At 41.7% G+C, this 18,648-nt stretch overlaps 1 protein-coding gene across 1 annotated transcript; it reads left to right on the top strand.

Moving 5' to 3' along the window:
• The first annotated feature begins 1,637 nt into the window (after window positions 1–1,637).
• Window positions 1,638–3,860, top strand: LOC119513362 (C-C motif chemokine 3-like 1). Its single transcript, XM_037808514.1, has 3 exons — window positions 1,638–1,905; window positions 2,599–2,713; window positions 3,072–3,860. Exons 1-3 carry the CDS (start codon window positions 1,830–1,832, stop codon window positions 3,190–3,192), a joined length of 312 nt encoding a protein of 103 aa, XP_037664442.1. The 5' UTR covers window positions 1,638–1,829; the 3' UTR covers window positions 3,193–3,860.
• The last annotated feature ends 14,788 nt before the right edge of the window (window positions 3,861–18,648 follow it).

Raw genomic sequence — 18,648 nt, 5'->3', positions numbered from 1 at the left:
GTTTGGCCCCAGTTTTTCTTCTTCACCCACATTTCCCCTACCACTCTGCAGCTACACTGAACCGCTCACCCTTCCATTGGAGCCCGCAATTTCACACCTCTGTGACTCTGCCCCAGCAGGACGGCCACCTCCCACCCTATCTATAAGTGTTCAGATCCTGTGTAACTTCAAAGTTCCATCCAGAGGCCGTTTCTCCCTTCTCCTGGTGCTCTGAGCTTGGATTTGTTCCTCGCTTAGGAGTCTTAGCACTTCCTGCTTTGTGCTGTAGTTACTGGTTCGCATAGTCTATCTGCCCCTACCAGACTGGGAGCCTCTAGATGTGAGGTATGCTTATTAATTATGTGATATCAAAGTAATAGAGGATGGAAAAGAAAAAAACATATAGATTCAGCTGAGGAAGTAGAACCCTTTGCACCACTGAAATAGGAATTGAAAAGAACAAGAAAACTGCTTCGAGTTTGGCATCATTTTTGTTAATGCCATATAGTATTCTTACAATTGTTCAGATAAATTGGAAATCAAAACTTCATTTTAGCAAAGGGCATTGGATAGAAATTTTAGTATATTTATCCTAACTTTCTCTCAAAGTAAACAACTGACAACAACCTATTTTCAACCATGTTATGTTTTCAAACAAAATTTGTCTGTAAATTTGGATTGACCAAAAACCTAATACATTCTCATTAAATAAAATGAGAAAAATCCAGAAAATGAGTAAAACAAGAAACTAATCATCCATGGACCTATGACACAAATATAAGGATTATTAATGTTTTAGGACATGTATTTCCTATAATTTTAATTTTTTCCATGTAGTTAATATATATGGGTACAGTATTTATAATATATATGTATGCACATAAATTTGTTTAATTCTCCATGTTGAACAATTTGTACAATTTTCCATCTTGCTTTTTTACAACCAGTATTTTGAGTTTGATTATGCCATTTCATTCCATTCATTTTAAGGGCTGAATAAGAAACAAACCAGTGGAGATACCATAATTTTATTTTATCATTCCCTTAGACAGGAAAATTTAGGTTTCTGTACTTTAGAGTTATAACTGATGCTGTGTCAGATATCTTTGTGTTTGAAGATGCTGCCATATTAGGGTTTGTTTCCTTAGAACTCCTTCCTAGAAATGTTTTTTCTAGGTTAATGGGTATAAATATTTTTAGGCTCCTGATACATTAACACCCACATCTACTCTATCTCTATGATGCTCAATTAGTGCTTAACCCAGTGCCCCATTCACTGAGTGATGAATGAGTGAATCACCGAAATGTGACCTCATGCTTTTTAGTCCTCCAGCCGGGGATTCCTTAATGCAGCTCCTTCCATTGGGGGAAGCTTCACAGCATCACCACATCCGCACTATCCATGCAATGAGAGCCACTGAGGAAGCAGAGAAGTTTCAGCTCGGTGGGATGTATAGATTAGTTCTTATGAGACGGACCCAGCTAAGAACAGCCCTGGGTTGACACACACCCCCTCCTCCCACTCGCTGGGAAAACCAGTTCCCCACAATAAACCAGAACAAGTCATGTGCTGCAGGCTGAGACTTAGCCCCAAAAGAAGCTATTCTTGGATATCCTGAGCCCCTGTGGTCACCAGGGACCTTGGGTTGTGCAACTCTCAGTGTGACAGTCCCATTATGCTTAAAAATTTCCCCTTCCCCTTTGGGTTCCATTTCCCCATCAGCCAGGGCTGCCTATAAAAAGAGAAGGAGATGGCTTCAGACTCCAGAGGACGCTGGCCCCAGTGAGCCGCCAGGCCCATCTCACCTCCACTGCCACCGGGACCCACACTCCTCCACCTGCCGAGCATCATGCAGCTCCCCGGGGCTGTCCTGGCCACGCTCCTCTGCACTGCAGTCCTCTGCTCCCGGGTCTTCTCGGCACCATGTAAGTCTATGTTACTGCAGCTGTCCCCACTCTCTGACCGTGGTCACACCACATCAAACTTTTCTTGTGGCCTGAGAGCCCCAAGAGAAAATAGAGATCTTCTTAAAGGGCCGCAAAACGTCTTGGTCTGTCTCTTTGAGGCTTTTTTATCCATCTTTATAAAGGCACCTCCCAGGTCTGAGTCAAGGTGCAGTTAGTGGAGTTACAGTCACATTTTACAGAGAGCAAAACAGGGGTCCAAACAAATGAGGTCTGCAAGAGGCAGGATCCAATTCTGGTTACTTCCTAGTGGGGTCTTTCATCCCCTAATTCACTGTAGGTCCCTCCAAGAGCTCTGGTCTCTTGGGTCTCTTAGGAGAGATGTCCAAGGTTTCTCTTTTGCCTGGGTATGACTTCTTGAACCAGATAGAATTCCCAGAAGGGAGAGGAGATAGGAGAACATTCTGCTTGAACATCTGAATCCCATAGAGAAGGAGCGAGCCCAAAATGAAGAGTCAAAGAGAAAGAAGGATACGGACAGAAACAAAGAAATGCCCCAATGCCTTCCAGTTCCCACGTCCCCCAGCCCCAGCCCCAGCCCCCAGCAAGGCTGTCCTCCTCTGCACCTTCCTCCCCCTCTCAGGGACGAAGAGCCGCTGGCTTGCCTTTCCTTCTAAACTGTGACTCAGGCTCATTCTGTTCCTTCCTCTTCAGATGGTGCCGACACACCGACCGCCTGCTGCTTCTCCTACACCTCCCGGCAGATTCCCAGTAAATTTGTAGCCGACTATTTTGAGACCAGCAGCCAGTGCTCCAAGCCCGGTGTCATGTAAGGGCGGGACCTCCTGCCCATCTCTGGGGAGGTGGGGCGGTGTGGGGGAGAAGGAGGAAGGGGCAGACTCCAAGGGCACAGGCAGTTCAGAGGATCTATCCTGGAAAGGCCCAGCTGTCTGAAGTGTCCTGACCTGGCCAGGGGCTTACAGGGTCAGTTGCAGCAGCAGGAGCCTCCGGGGGTCCCCATGAGTCAGTGAGAAAAGCTCTCTGGCCTGAGATAGGCAGATGATTCCTCAGAAAGTAGGGAGGCCCTAAGTTACCCAGGATAGAGAAAGGGGGGAAGAGGTCCACTGTGGACCTGGGATCCCACTGCCAGATTCCTCAGTGTTTATTTCTTCTGCCACTCTCCACAGCTTCCTAACCAAAAGAAATCGGCAGATCTGTGCTAACCCCAGTGAAGCCTGGGTTGAGGAATACATCACCCACCTGGAGCTGAATGCCTCAGTTACTCGGAAGCTGCAAGGAACCCAGTGACCTCCACAGTCCTGAGCCTCGGAAACAACCCTGTAACCTCCAAAGCTACCTCTCCTATGGGCTGGTTGCCAAACAACCACACTCTGGGACTCTTAGTAACTTAACTGTTAATTTATTTATGTTATTTCATTTTTATAACTTATTTTCAATGTCAAATTATGTTTGTCCTTGTTTGCTCCAAGAGCTCTTACGGCACACTCGTGACCATGTCTGCCCTCCGCCTTCATTCACTCTGAGATGGGTGAGGTTCAGTAATTGTCCTCTGCTTGTTCCAGGCAGACATTGTACCAAAGACAGACTGACAAGTATGCACTGGGTGCTTTTGTTCAGCACTGTGTTCAGCCGAGTGAAACAATAAAGATGCTCTTTTAAAAAGTAAACTGGCATTGAGTTTGGCTTTGCTTTTCTGGCAAATCAAGATCACTGCTTGAGAGGAATAATGGGCAAAGAGTAGGAAGGTGTGAAATGGAGGGAAGTCGGGAGAGATGGAAAGGAAGCTACTACAGGGATATTCCATTTTACCCTGGAGACACATTCCCAGAACGTTGAAACTGATGGCTGTTTTAGAAATTACGTCATAATGTACAGGCTCTAGGAAAATTCACTATTCGAGTGGATATTGATGCTAAATATTTATATTTATGCTAAATCAAGCTTTCTTAATAACAATTGTTAATATTTTTGAGGCTTACTCTAGGCTGAGTGCTTTATATACATTGCCCATTTCATCCTCACAATGAATATAGTGCAGGTTAGGAACTATTAATATCCTCATTAGAAGAGTAAACTGGGGCCCAGAGAGGTTAAGCAACTTGGGCAAGATCACACAGCAAACAAATGTTACAACTGAGTTCAAAACCACAGACTTTACAAACTATTCTCTTAACCACTAGCCTAGTTATTTCCCAAAACATTATCCACCTGTACATGAATCACATGAGATAATTGTTTAAAACACATCAGAATCTTTAGGTTTGGACACAGAAATTGGTATTTTTATTAGTTTATCAGGTGTTTCACATGCATGTTAATGACCAAGAACCACTGAACTAGTCAATAGGATTCATCACCCTTTCCAAATGTGGTTCATATCTACACATGCTATTTTCCTAGAACCCATGCTACACAAAATAAGTGGCTAATGTTAGAGAAGGAAAAGACAACCAGTCAGTATGTGGAGCAGGATTATAAGTTTACTATGAAAGCTGAGTCATTTAATAGACAGATTCTTGGAGTTATGATTATAACTACAAGAAATGTAGCCCGAGCCAGGGTCTCTTTTGCAGAAGAAGGAGAAATTCAAACACACTGTGTGAAAACCAAACATGTATTAACTTTCTGTTAGCCATGATTATTTCATTTTGTTTAAAATAATTTAATTTTGATGTCCAAATAAGTTTGGAATTGTAGTGATGCAGCTCTTTGGAGTGCAATTAAACGTAACTATTTAGCAAACGCTAACATACATCCTATTTGACCTGGATATCCCATTCCTAGGAATCTATTTTACAGAAACACTACCAAAGAATAGGAAAAGTAGGCACCAGGATATTCTTTGCAGCATGGTTTGTAAAAGCAAACAAATGGAAACAACCATCATTAAAGGATTAAATCAGTAGAGGATTGACATGTGCATCAACAGGATACTCTGCAGCCAGTAAAAAGAACCACACACATCTATATCTATCGGCATGGAAAGTGTCCATAATAGTAATATGGCCATAGTATTAATATTAATAAGAAAGCATGTTTACATATAGTATATGCATACATATACTCTCATAGATGTATTATAAACATACATGGTACAGAACTACATGTATAAAATTACTTTAAAAGCCATATATACATATATATTTACATAGACAGATATTTGGAAGGATGCTCAAATAGCCAACCATGGTTTCTTTGAGAAAATGGAATATTTTTTAGGACAAAGGACTTTTCCCTTTTTATTTTCTGCACTTTTTAACTGAATTTATTTTCCAATAAGCATCAATTGCTTAACTCTCCTCCAGTTTCATCTTACTCCACTCTTTGATGTGTGACATTCTATCCATTGGAACCACTTTCTGGTTGGGATTCTGAATTGACACAGAGAATAAAGCACTCAGTCTGACTCGCAAATGCCTTAACGGCCTTTATTTAATGAGGGTAAGACAATGAACACCTCCTTTTTACCAAGGCTTTCATATCATACACACACACACAGCTTCTCCCTTGCAACATTTTACAATCCTACTCCATATGAGGGGTCTCCCCCTCTGATGCCATTACTACCTACCCACAGGATAAGTGTAGAGGGACTTTCAGGAAAAATGAGACCAAAATGCCCTTTAATTTCCCCTGAGCTTGACTGAAATTCAGACATGCTTCTCCCTGATTCCAGGCCCCTGACCTCCCTCTCACCCAGGCCCCTACACTATCCAGGGAGTCCGTTATCTCACTCACCTCCCACAGCTCTTAGATCCATGTGGCTTAATCACAGCAAAAAAATAAAAACATTCCAAATAAACAGCCCTAATTGCAAACTCAGTAAATCACTCACCCACCTAGTGATCAAGCCCTCTTAACATCCTCCAGTACTTCTCCACTAGCCCACCCTGCTTTTAAAAGCCCTGCTGCCCTTTTCTTCAGCCAAGTTCTGCTCCGACTTAGATCTGGCCTCTTATTTTTTATTTATAGGCTTTCAGCATCTCAGTACATACAAAATCTGCCTGTAAGCACTGAACTGTTTCTCAAGGTCCAGCAACCCGAAGCTAAACTATAAGCTTAACCACGCCTCTCATTCCCTAAATACAAGTGGTGTAAACAGACAGATAAATAGAACAAAGACACTTTTCTGGGAAAAGGGAGAATGGTAATCCCATTGTTTAGCAGTTCATAGGGCATTTCAGAGTCTGTGAGTTGACCGAGACCCTGGTCAGCCTCTCTGGTAGCTCCCAGCTCTCCTCCCTGGGGCAGTGTCTTCTGTGGACACACCTGAGGTGTGCAGTGAAGAGAACCCCTTTTCCGGGGCCACCTACTTCCGGTTGGTGTGAGTTGGGAGCCTGGGGTTTGCCGTAGGTGTGGAGCACACAACGCCTGTTTTTGGTCCATCTTGAGGTTTCTTTGACAATGTAACTCCCTTCTAATAACAGTAGGCTTCTGATCAATTCCATGGGCTAAATAGCCAGAAGCAGAGAGCTTGTCAAGTCAAATACTTCGCATTTTAACTGGGTTGAGAATGTGTTCTTCCTAACACGGGCTTCAACACTGTAGTCACCGCTACCTGCCAGCCCTCTGCGGAGAGACCTCTGCCTCCATCAGGGCCCCTGCTGGGGAAACATTAGCCTCGGGTGTGGAGGTGCTCATACTTTGATCCTTGGCCCAAGGCTACATCTCCACCGCACCTTCACAAAGAGCTTGACTGTCCACTTAAAGTAAGGAAGATGAATAACTCATTTGAGAGGATGGAGAGGAGGGGTGATAACTGCAGTTGGACCTCAGGTTTGTCTCCTGTGAAGTCTCTCAACTCCCTTTCTCTGCCTGCACCAACTTTACCCTGGAGTAGAAAATTCTGCATTTACATCTCTGCAACACTCCAGATTGCTGCGCTATCAGTCAGCAGATTAAAAAGGACTTTCTTAGCAAAGCTGCATTTTTTCCCTTTCTCATTTTAAATGAGACTATTTCAAATTAACCTAAACTCTTTCTTAAAGGACCTTACTGGTGGATGCAGGAAGAAGTAACTAATTCCAACATTCAGAACTTTTCCCATCAAATCCTTTAGTGCTTCAACCTTAGTATTTGGCACAGGCCTTAGCACCAGCATTCAATGTAGCACAGTTCAATCGGCAGCTGGGATACCGCATAACGGCAGTTCTCAAAGGTAGCCCCTACACAGCAGCCACAGCTGCGTCACCTGAGAACCTGTTGGAAATGCAAATTATAAGCCTCTCTTGACACCCCTGCAGACCTACCGAATCAGTGTGTTAAAAAGCCCCCAGATAATTCCATTGCACGCTATTGTTTAAGAACCACCACCATTTAACAAGGACCCCACCAGATTCCACTCTACTTTTTAAGCGCAGCCAATTTCACACTGCGGGGTCTCTTACTTGTTACAGACCCTGAATCTCTGTAAAGATACAGATCTCTGTATCTCTGAGTATGACAAGGCTGGACAAAGCAGCCCCACGATATCCCCTCAGGCTCTGTCTCGTTTTTTCCTTCTGATTTCCTTCCCATGTGGGAAAGTCCCAGGAAGGCTGCCCAGACTCCCAGTGCCTCATGAATCTTTGCTCATTTTCTGCAGGGAAGAGTGAGCCTGTCCCATTATAAAAGACAATAGTTTCTTTGGGATTTGACTAACTTGGGTCAGGAACACAAATCCTAAGCAGTCATTGTGGCTATGGGTATGGGTTGCACTGATTTGCTTAAGTCAACCAAGGCTCAGACAGGCATCTGTGGTTTAGATTAATTTCACAAAATCTGAGAATTATGGGCAAGAGTGGCTTCCCAAAAGACATTTGGGGCCCTGATATCAGGAAGAATATGAAACAGATACTGGGCAGGAAAAACATGTTTTCACTATAATGTGCTTGTCATTTTCCCATCTTTTTTTTTTTTTTTTTTTTTTTTTGGATATATGAAGGGCACTAATGCTTTCTATGTGATGAGCATTTCTTGTCCTTTGCTATCTAACATTAGAAATTGTTGGTCCTCCATCTTCCTGAATTACTTTATTTCTAAGAAGATGCTGACTTGTGTATTTCCTGTTGCCCTATAAATGACTATTGACAAAATCTGAGGCTAATGAGACATTAAGCTCTTCATGGTGTAAAGGTAACCATGAGAAAAATGAGGTTACACACCCACTAAAGAACATACTAAGAGGTGGTACAGCTATCCCGACCACAACCTCCCACCCTCCTTCATAAAAGCCACAGGCTGGGGAAGGGGAAAATATGAGAAATCTGAGAATACTGAGTCACAGTAGAGATTGTCCCTACTGGGAAAGAGAGAGAAGCCCTCTGATATAGGATGGACAAAGGGGTGGACAATAGTGGATACCTCCTACTTGCTGCTTTTATTCCTCCCCTCTCCTAGGAACAGTATCCAAAATTGAGCTATCCTGTTATGTGGGGTTGATCACATCCCAGGGTACTGAGCTGGATCCTGATTAGAATAACCCAAATATAAAATTTGGATTTTTAAAAAAAACTTATCATTATAACATAGGCATTTCCTATGTCTTTGCATTGTTTAGAAAAATTGGCCAATAGGCAGGTGACTATATAGTAATTTTCTTAGTCATTCCCATATTGTAGGATATTTAAGTTGGGTCTAATGTACAATGTTATAAATATGCTGAGGGTCAAATGTTCTTCTACATAAACAGATTTTCACACATGGATTTATTCACATAGGAATATAGTCCTATTGCCTACTTTCTCTGTCCAAGAGTATGAACATTTTATGGTTTCTTATCCATATTAACACCCAAATCTAGCACATTTTTATGTCCTGGGTGATAGCAATGAAAATAACAGAGTGAGAAACTCCATAAAACCAATGAAAAAACTGGTATTAAAAAAAAAACTGTCAAGAACAACTTTCCAGAATTTGGAAATTAACCAAAGGCTTGCAGCAACATGGGAGCACTTATTTAAGAAAAGTAGCTAAATCTCAGTAAGAACAGTGAGTTTTGTAGCATTTTAACTTACCTTTGTCCCACCCCCCATTCCCCAGTGCAGCAGTAGTCTTGCATTCCCAGTACTGGAGGGAGCAAAATGGACCTCATTTGCAAAGAATTCTCATTATTTGAGTTGTCTGTTGACTCCCTGGAAGACCCATTTACTCAAAACTTATGCTGTAGATTGAATCCTGTCCCCTACAAGACATGTCTGAGTCCTAACCCCTTGTCCTGTGGTTTTGAACTAATTTCTATATAGGATTTTTGGAGATCCAATTAAAATGAGGCCACTGAATCAAAGTAGGCCTTAATCCAATATGACTGGAGACCTTATAAGCAGAGGAAACTGGGCACAATAGTAGGAGACAGATGAGACAGTCATATGATGGAGGCAGAGACTGAGTTATGGATTGCCAACAAGCCACCACTGCTACACTACAGGCTTCAGAGAAAGCCAGATTCTGCCCATGCCTCTCTTTGTATGTACTTCCAGCCTCCAAAACTGTGAGACAATAAATTTCTACTGTTTAAGCCAACCAGTCTGTGGATGTCTTATAGCAGCTCTGAAAAATAAAACAGTTTGTCTTCATTTCACCTAACTCAGAACTCACCCAGGGCTAAAGCTGCTACCCAAAGGGGTATTTGTCAAAAAAATTTGCAGGCAAATGGTTTAGTTGCTGTGCTGAGGCAGTGGATAACAAAAGAGGCAAACAACAGACTAACCAAAAAGCTTGGGAGGAAGACTGGGGCCTGAAATGTCCATAAGGGCTTTGAAAAGCTCTGACATATTCCTGGGAATATAGAAGTCCATGAGCAGACCCAGGGCTGTGTGCATGCTCAGGAAAGATCCAAGAAGGCCCTAAGCTCTCATCTCTGGTTGATCTTGAGGTTCTGTGCAAGCAGGAAGTATGTCAGCAAAGACAGAAGTTTTTCGATAGTTCCAGGAATTTAAGGAAATCTCTGTCCAATTACTAGCTGACCATTAAGATAATGGAACAAAAACTTCAGTGGCCACACATGACAAAGAATACAGGCTTGAAAGAATTAGTTCAGAAAAGTGACTAAATAAACAACTACAACAAACATCAACAACAGCAAACCCTGGGGAGCTGCTGGAATCTGATTTGTGGAGTTGCTACATTTGAAATGCTTGGTTTAAAAAAATTTTTTTTTTTTAATTTTGAGGCATACAAAGAAACAAGAAAGTATGACCTATACACAGGAAAGGAGCAATTGATAGAAACTGTCCTTGAGGAGACCCAGACATTGGACTTAGTAGAAAAAGACTTTAGAAGAGTTATTTTAAATATGTTAAAAAAGCTAAAGGAAACCATGAGAATGAGGTCTCACAAAATATCAATATAAAGATAGAAATTATAAAAAGAAACCAATAGAAATTCTGTAGCAGTAGAGTACAATAACTGAAATGAAAAATTCACTAGAGGTGCTTGGCAGCAGATTCAAGCAAAAATAGAAGAAAGAATCAGAAAACTTGAAGCAGGTCAGTTGAGATCATCCAGTCTAAGGATGAGGGAAAAAAAGAATGAAGAAAAAAATAAACAGAGCAAAAGGAGACGTATGGGACACGTCAAGCATACCAACATATGCATATGGAAGTCCCAGAAATAGAGGCGAGAGAGAAAGAGATAGGATATTTGAAAAAATGAAAACTTCCCAAACTTTTTGAAACAATTAATCTACACATCCAAGAAGCTCCATGAACTCCACTGGGATAAACTCAAAGACAACCAGGTGTCACAAGGTTCTGCAGCCTCATTATGGGGTATATACTTGGAAGATCAGAGAGCAGGAACATGAAAGGACATTTATGCACTGCTATATATGGTAGCAGTATTCATGATTTGCAATGGTTGGAGGTGGCCTAAGAGTACACTGACTGATAAATAGAATGGTGAACTGTGGTGAATGCATACAATAGAATATTGAGCAGCTACAAGAAGGAATGAAGCTGTGAGACAGGCAACTAGGTGAACGGATCTTCAGTACAGCTTTTTTAGTGAAACATGCCAGAAATGAGGGGACAAACATTATAATGCCTCACTAATATGGACTAACTATAATGTGTAAACTCTGAGAACTGAATCTTAGGGCACAGCTTATTAGAGGAATGCTTGTTGTAATGGTCCCTAGATTTTAAGCTCTCATAGCAGCCACATCTACTCCTGAGTTGTAGTGATTATCTCTAAATCCTGAGTTGCTGAGCTCCTTGTTTATAACCTGGTTGGTCTCTGGAACTTTGGATATCTGTGTGACACCCAAGACTCAGAGCTAGAGCTTGGCAGCTGTGAACATCAGCATTACCACATAAGGCAACTGTTGAAAGAGCTGAAAAAGAATTCAGACTTCAGTTAGAGATATGAATGAAATGGGTAGGGTTAGGACTAAGGTAAATCAGGCCCAAGGGTAAAGGACGATACTGACTGGGTTTTAAAACTACAACTTTTGTACAAGACCAAGGAAGGAAATGTTTATTTGGTGCAGTATCTGTATTTCCTGTAGCATACTAGATAATTTAACTTGTACGATCAGTTCGTTTGAGCACCAGAGGTGCAGGGAGCTGTTAATGGGAAGCGCGATTTGGTGAGTTTGTACAGGCTGGGGTGAAATCCCGATACATGCCAGAATTATATGGGCAGAGAGTAAGAGTGTCTTTGCAGGGTGCCCTGAGGAACTGGGGAGAAATGCAGAAATGTCGGACTTCCCCACCTGGGTTATTGCTGACTTTCCCACAAACATTGAGGACTGCCAATTTAGTGGGCCAAGCCCTCAATTTTATGAGGGTAGTTGCTGCAAGGAAGAGGCTAACCCATTTATAATTGTGCCTAAGAGTTCCCCTATAGAGCCTCAGTGTTGCTCAGATGTTGCCTCTCTAAGCCCACCCAACAGATGAACTCACTACCCTCCCCCTACATGGGACATGACACCAAGGGGGTAAATCCCCCTGGCAACACGGAAAATGACTCCTGGGGATGAGCCTGGACCCAGGACTGTGGGATTGAGAGGATCTTCTTGACCAAAAGGGGGAGGAGAGATGAAACAAAATAAGGTTCCAGTGGCTGAGAGATTTCAAATGGAGTTGAGCGGTCACTCTGGAGGGTATTCTTATGAACTGCATAGACATGATCTTCTTGACCAAAAGGGGGAGGAGAGATGAAACAAAATAAGGTTCCAGTGGCTGAGAGATTTCAAATGGAGTTGAGCGGTCACTCTGGAAGGTATTCTTATGAACTGTATAGACATCACCTTTTAATTTTTAGTGTGTTGGAATGGCTAGAGGGAAATACCTGAAGCTGTCGAACTGCAACCTTGATTCTTGGAGATGATTGTATAACTATGTAGCTTGCATAGTGTGACTGTGTGATTGTGAAAACCTTGTGGTTCACACTCCATTTCTCCAGTGTCTGGGCAGATGAGTGGGAAAATGGGGACAAAAATTAGATGAAGAATAGGGTGAGATGGAGGTGAGAGGAAGTTTGGGGTGTTCTTTTTTGCTTTTATTTTATTTTGGAGTAAGGAAAAGTTTCAAAAATTGATTCTGGTGATGAACACACAAATATATGCTAGTGTTGTGAATAACTGATTGTATACTGTGGATGACTGTAGGGTATGTGAATATATCTCAATAAAACTATATTTAAAAAAGTAAATGAACAATGGGGGGAGGAGGGGAATGGGATGTTTTGGATGTTCTTTTTCATTTTAATTTTTATTTTTATATTTTGGAGTAATGAAAATGTTCAAAGATTGTGGTGATGAATGTACAACTACATGACGATACTCTGAACAACTGATTGTACACTTTGGATGATTGTATGTTATGTGAATATATCTCAATAAAATTGCACTTAAAAAAAAACAAAGACAAAAAAAAAAAAAACGAAGGAAAAATTAGGACATTCCCAGATACACAAAAACTAAGAGAGTTTGTCACTAGTAGTTGTCCCTTTCAAGAAATGCTAAAGGGGGACACTAGAGAGTAAATCTTGTCCACAAGAAAAAATAAATAACCCTGGCAAAGTTAACTATGTCAGTAAATATAACATCAGTATTAATGTATTTTTGCTTGTAACTCCTTTTTCCCACATGATTTTAAAAAGAATGCCTAAAACGATAATTATAAATCTATGTTGAAGGACATGTAATGTATAAAGTTGTAATTTGTGACAGTATCTATGTGTCCTTTACTTAATGCACATTAGGGGCTCTTCATGAGTCTCTCTTGAATGAGTCTCATTCTGAAAGGTTGGCTGTACTCTCATTACTCCTCTAGCCCTAGCTTTGCCAACGCAGCTCTGTCCATCTGGGTGTGGTTTAAGTTGGGCCATGCCACTCAGGACTCATGGCACCATCACATATGTCACATCTGTGTGGTTAAAACAGCTGTGACATTGCCTCAGAAGTTTCTGCTCTGCCAGGGGGAAATTATGACTACAGAGCTCTAGTGAGATGGAACCAGCTAAGCGTGGTCTTGGGGTGACACCATCATCTCACCTCCTCTCACTGTGGAAACCACTTACCCATAAACAGCCCCAATCAAATGAGCAGTTGAACAATTCTTGCAAATATCCTGAACACTGTGGTTACCCAAGACCCTCCTTGCATGTGCAGATCAACAAGACACCACTGTGCTTAAAAACTTCCTCTCTCTTCACCCCCAGTTTCCATAGTCCAGGCCTTACCTGTTAAAGACAGGGGCATGGTTTGGACCCCAGAAGGAGCCTGACAGCAGTGAGTGCCCGAGACCCCTCTTGCTCTACCCACATTCTTTGCACCTTGCTGTCTTCCTCACCATGGTCCCTGTTCCCAGGCCTTCTCTGACAAGGCTGTCCTCCCTCGTTCCTTTTGCCGTCATTCCTCCACTTTCTGGATGGAGTCAGACAACATCACCAAAGTCCTATAGAAAGATGTATCCCAAGCAAACAGAGAACCTTGCAAGGGGTTTCAAAATTCCCTGAGCTATGTGCTCAGGAGACTCTTTTTTCCAAAAGGGTTTTAGCTTTCTATTCTATATGCCTGGAAGTTAGGTTAGGGGCTTGTCCTATTTGGAGAATGGGAACATTGAGTGGGTTTTCAACAAGAAGCAGAATCCAGGCTCAATTGGTTCCCAGTGGTCAGTAAAAAAAAACCACCTCAGCTCCACCCCATAGTTAATTTACAGAGATGGTTTCTTGCTGGAAAATCTGTTCTTAGACCAGGATAAGTTCTCCAAATAGAACTAGAATAAGAGACAGACTGTTCAATTAGCTGCATTCCTGCAGAGGGAGATAGAGACCAAACCTAAGACTAAAGCAGAAAAAGAAACAGAGAGGGGGGAAAAATACTATGAAACAAGAAATCCCCAACTTCCTTCTAATCCTCCTGACCCCCAGATCCCTGCCCCTGAACAATGCTTTCTCTGCCTCTGTCCTCCTGATTTACCAGGGGGCAGAAGGCACTGGCTCACTTGTCCCACTGAAAAATGACTCAAGCCCATGTTGCCCCTTCCTCACAGCTGACAACAGTCCCCCGGCAGATCCTTGGCAAAAGGGTGGACGAGACCAGCAGCCAGAGCCGTGTAAGGGCCAGTCATCCTGCACATCTCTGGAGACGGGACATGTGGGGACAGAGCTGGCAGGACTTCGAGTAGGGAGCAGCCTCCAGGAGCACCAGCATGTGGATGGGGGTCATCCTAGGAAACTCAGACCTCTGAGGTCCCATCAGGCAGCAGAACACAAGGAGAGGCCACGTGGTGTTTTCTGAACCGGTGGGAGGCCTGCAGGGAGCCAGGGAGGAGCTGCCCAAGTGCAGAGGGAAGAGAGCAGGAAGTTATGGTAGGGGGAGACTACCTGAACTCACCCCCTAAGTCACTGAGGAAAGGGCAGGGGCTCTGAGGTTAAGGAAATATTCCTTAGAAAGTGGACAGACCTTGAGCTTCCCAAGGCAGAGGGGGAGTAAGTGGTGGGGAAATAAATGGAAATACCCTGCTGATTCCACGATTTGTATAATGTGGTCTCTTTCCACAGTTTCCAAACCAAAAAGGCTGGCAAGGCTGTGCTAACCCCACCAAGTCCTAGATCAAGTTGTACATCATTCACTTCAGAGGTGAAGCCCTGAGTGTCCTGAAAGCAACAAAAAACCAGTTACATCTCTGGGCAGATTGGGGAGCTGGGAACTGAGCCAGGGAAACATTCCTGTAGCTCCTAAAGTCACCTCTTTTATGGCTAGTTGCCCAGCAACCACAGCCTGGGACCCTTCTTAACCTAAATTTTAATGTATTTATAGTATTTAATTTTTGTCATGTATTTCCATGTATCGTTGACTGGTTGCTCTGGAAGAGCCCACGTCACTTTCCTCACCACCCCTCCTTCTGTCTCTAAAATAACTCCATGGCTGTCATATATTCAGCATGTAGGTGATTGCATTTAGCTTTTTCTAGGGACATTGTACCAAAACCAGCTATCAGCAAATATTTATAGATGCTATTTAACATTTCTGGGTTCAGCTAAGTGAAATAGTGAAGTTTTTTGGTGTGTGTGTGTGTGTATGTGTGTGTGTTTAAGTAAACCAGCTTTGAAATTGTGGTGTTTCCTTTGGTTTGGTTTTGTGATAAAGTCAGGATCTCTGGTTGGAAAAAATGACAGGGGCAAAGAGTAGGAAAATCTAAAGAAAGGTAATCAGCAGAAAGGAAATGAACATAATATCTTTATATATTCCTGAAAGTTAAAAATGAAACATTATTTTGTAAAACAAGATTTATTTTATAAAATGTATGTACCTAATGTATAATATATATGCACTAGGTAAATCCATGACTTAAATGAATACCAAGGTAAAACATTCTTGATAAATAGTCATGCATTTTAAGGTGTTTTTTTTTTCATAAATCAGGCCTTCTTAAGAATTATGCCTTGTCCTTTTAGACCTAATAATTTCACCAAGGGTCGAGTACCATTAATATCCCCAGTTGACAGAAGAGGAAACGTTGGCTCTGAGAGTTAAAACAACTTGCCGTGGTCATATACCTAGCAAATAGTGTAGTTAAGATTCAAATCTATGACAGCATTTCTCAGAGCATTCCAGACCCACTTGGGATGCTTGTTTAAAACACAAAAAAAAAATCTTTTGGATTTGGATCTGGGAATCCAGATTTTTACCAAACCCTCAAGTGATTTACAGGTAGACTGACCAAAAACCACTGAGTTAGTCATTAGGGTTTTTCTTAATAAACTGCATATGGAAATGGACATGTTACCTGAATATTACTTCCCTAGAACCCATACTCTACAAAATCATTGGCTAGCATTAGAGAAGGAAAAGACAATCAGCCAATAAATGCAACAGCCTTTTATTGTGAAGGCTGAGTTATTTATTAGACCAATTACCTAGATCAAGGGTTAGCAAATTATGGACAAATCCAAACCACTGCCCGTTTTCATGAATAAGGTTTTATTAGCACAGAGCCAGGCACATGCTTTTACAGCTTGTCTATGGCTGCTTTCCCATCACAACAGCAGAGTTGAGTAGCTGCAACAGAGAGAATATGGATGGCAAAGCCAAAAATATTTAGCAACTGACCCTTTGAAGAAAAAGTTTGCTGACCCCTGGCTTAGATTATGATTGTAAGTATAAGAAAGGTAGACTGAGCCAGGGTCCCTGTTGTAGAATGCAAGAAGGAGAAATGCAGCATACTTGGGTGAAATGCAAATATGTATTAGCTTTTTTTTTAAGCTTTAATTACTTTGTTTTGTTTTAAGCAATCTATTATCAAAAAGTGGAATTTTGGCATCCAGAGTTTTCACAGAGAATGACAGTTTCTAGCAAAGTTTAAAATGAATATACTCTTCAATCTAGCTATCTTACTTTTAGGACTTTTTTTCAAGAAAGATACAAATGTATAGACACATGGATGTTCTTTACAGCCTGGTTTGTAAAAGCAACCAAATACAAACAAACTCATCAACAGAACAATAGTTTAAAATGTCATGTAATAGACACATGATAAACATGAAGTCCTTGAAAAGAATGAAGTAGATATAGATGTAATAAGAGGAAAGTTACCTATGATATTAATGTAAGTATGTATATGGACTATACATTCCATAAGTGTACCTAGAACTGTACAAATATCTATACTACCTCATATATGTTATAGAACTACATATAAAATTAAAATTTGCTTTATTAAAAGCTATATATATTTACATAAACACAAGAAGAAGATCTAATGTGATACAGTCCCACCTGTTAAATGTGATTGCCTCTGGCAAATAGGATTTTTAAAAAATGGGGACCTTCACTTTTCCTTTTCCATTCTTTGTCCTTTGACTTTATAAGCATGTGTATGTGTTTTTAAATTAAAAATACAAGGTTCAAAAAGTTGGATGATTACTCTAAAAACTGACCCCATCTCATCTCTCCATAACCTACCCCCGACTATGATGTGTGGTACTCCAGATATTTTGAACCACTTGCCCAGGACCTGGATCGCCTATTAAATTCAGGTTTTTAAGTTTCAGTCTGGCTCAGAGAACTTCAGGAACATTTACTGATGTCATGTTTCCCATTGTATCAAGAGATCAAGACAGCAAACATATTCTATCTCTAAGAGGTACATTTTGACCCAGTCTCTCTCTCTCCTTTCCCTCTCTCTCTTTCTCTTTCTCTCTCTCTCTCTCTCTCTCTCTCTCTCACACACACACACACACACACACACACACACACACACGCACACACATACACAGCTTCTCCCAATGCAAAATTTTACAATCCCTTCCCATTTTGAGATCTCACCTTCCTGCCCAACACCCCAACTAACCACCTGACAAGTGTGGAGGCATTGTCAGGAGAAATGATAGGACCAATCTGTGCCCTGGGTGAAGTCAGAGAGTCTCATTCTTTCTTCCTTTATGGGCTCTCAACACCTGATGACTTACACCGTTGGCCCATGAGCTTTGAAACGTTTCCAAATGGATCTAGGTTTTAGTCTACATCTCGACAGCATGAGTACTGCTTGAATCCTTCATATGTAGAATGAACGTTAAAATGACATTCATTCTATCACACTAGAAGGAAAGTAAAAGCAAAAGCAAAAGATTCTCATAGACTACAAGCTAACATTGATTGAGCCTCTTTCATTGGTTAACTCTTTTGGGGGAGGAAGTGGCAGAGAAGTTAGTGTTCACTCTATAGTCCATGTATTCTCCTACCTTGAGGTTGGGTTGGTTCATGTGACTAATTCTGGCCAATGGACTGTGAGCCCAAGTGATGTGTGTCACATCCAGGTCAAAAGAGTTAAGAGCTAAGTATGCCTTTTCTGTTCCCCCTCATTCCAGAATCTATAGCTACAAGATGCAAGCAACCTGGATTCCTGAGTCATCAGTTGGAAGAGACTTGCTCTGGCATCACCCAACCCAGTACTACTCAGAGTGTGGTTCATTGACCAGCAGCATCAGTATCACCTGAAAGCTCATTAGAAAAGCAGACTCTTGAACCATATCCCACACTACTGACTCAGTCTCTTGGGCAGGGTACAAAAATCCGTGCTTCAACAAGCCTTCCAGGTGACTCTGATGCATACTAAATTTTAAGAACCAATGGCCTAACTCACATCAAAGTTTGTGTGTGAGAAAATTTATTTTGTTGAACCATTAGGGTTTGTTTCTTAGCTAGATATAGCCTATCCTCTCCTGACTACTAAAGAGTACAATCATAAAATAGTTCACTTTTCTCCCACCATTGGCTTCACCATAGCAACATCTCGGGCAGATCCCATAATTTTC

Source organism: Choloepus didactylus, chromosome 18 (assembly GCF_015220235.1).
Source record: "Choloepus didactylus isolate mChoDid1 chromosome 18, mChoDid1.pri, whole genome shotgun sequence".
Classification (NCBI taxonomy): domain Eukaryota; kingdom Metazoa; phylum Chordata; class Mammalia; order Pilosa; family Megalonychidae; genus Choloepus; species Choloepus didactylus.
The sequence above is the reverse complement of the archived record's forward strand: the minus strand, read 5'-3'. Positions and strand labels throughout refer to the sequence as shown.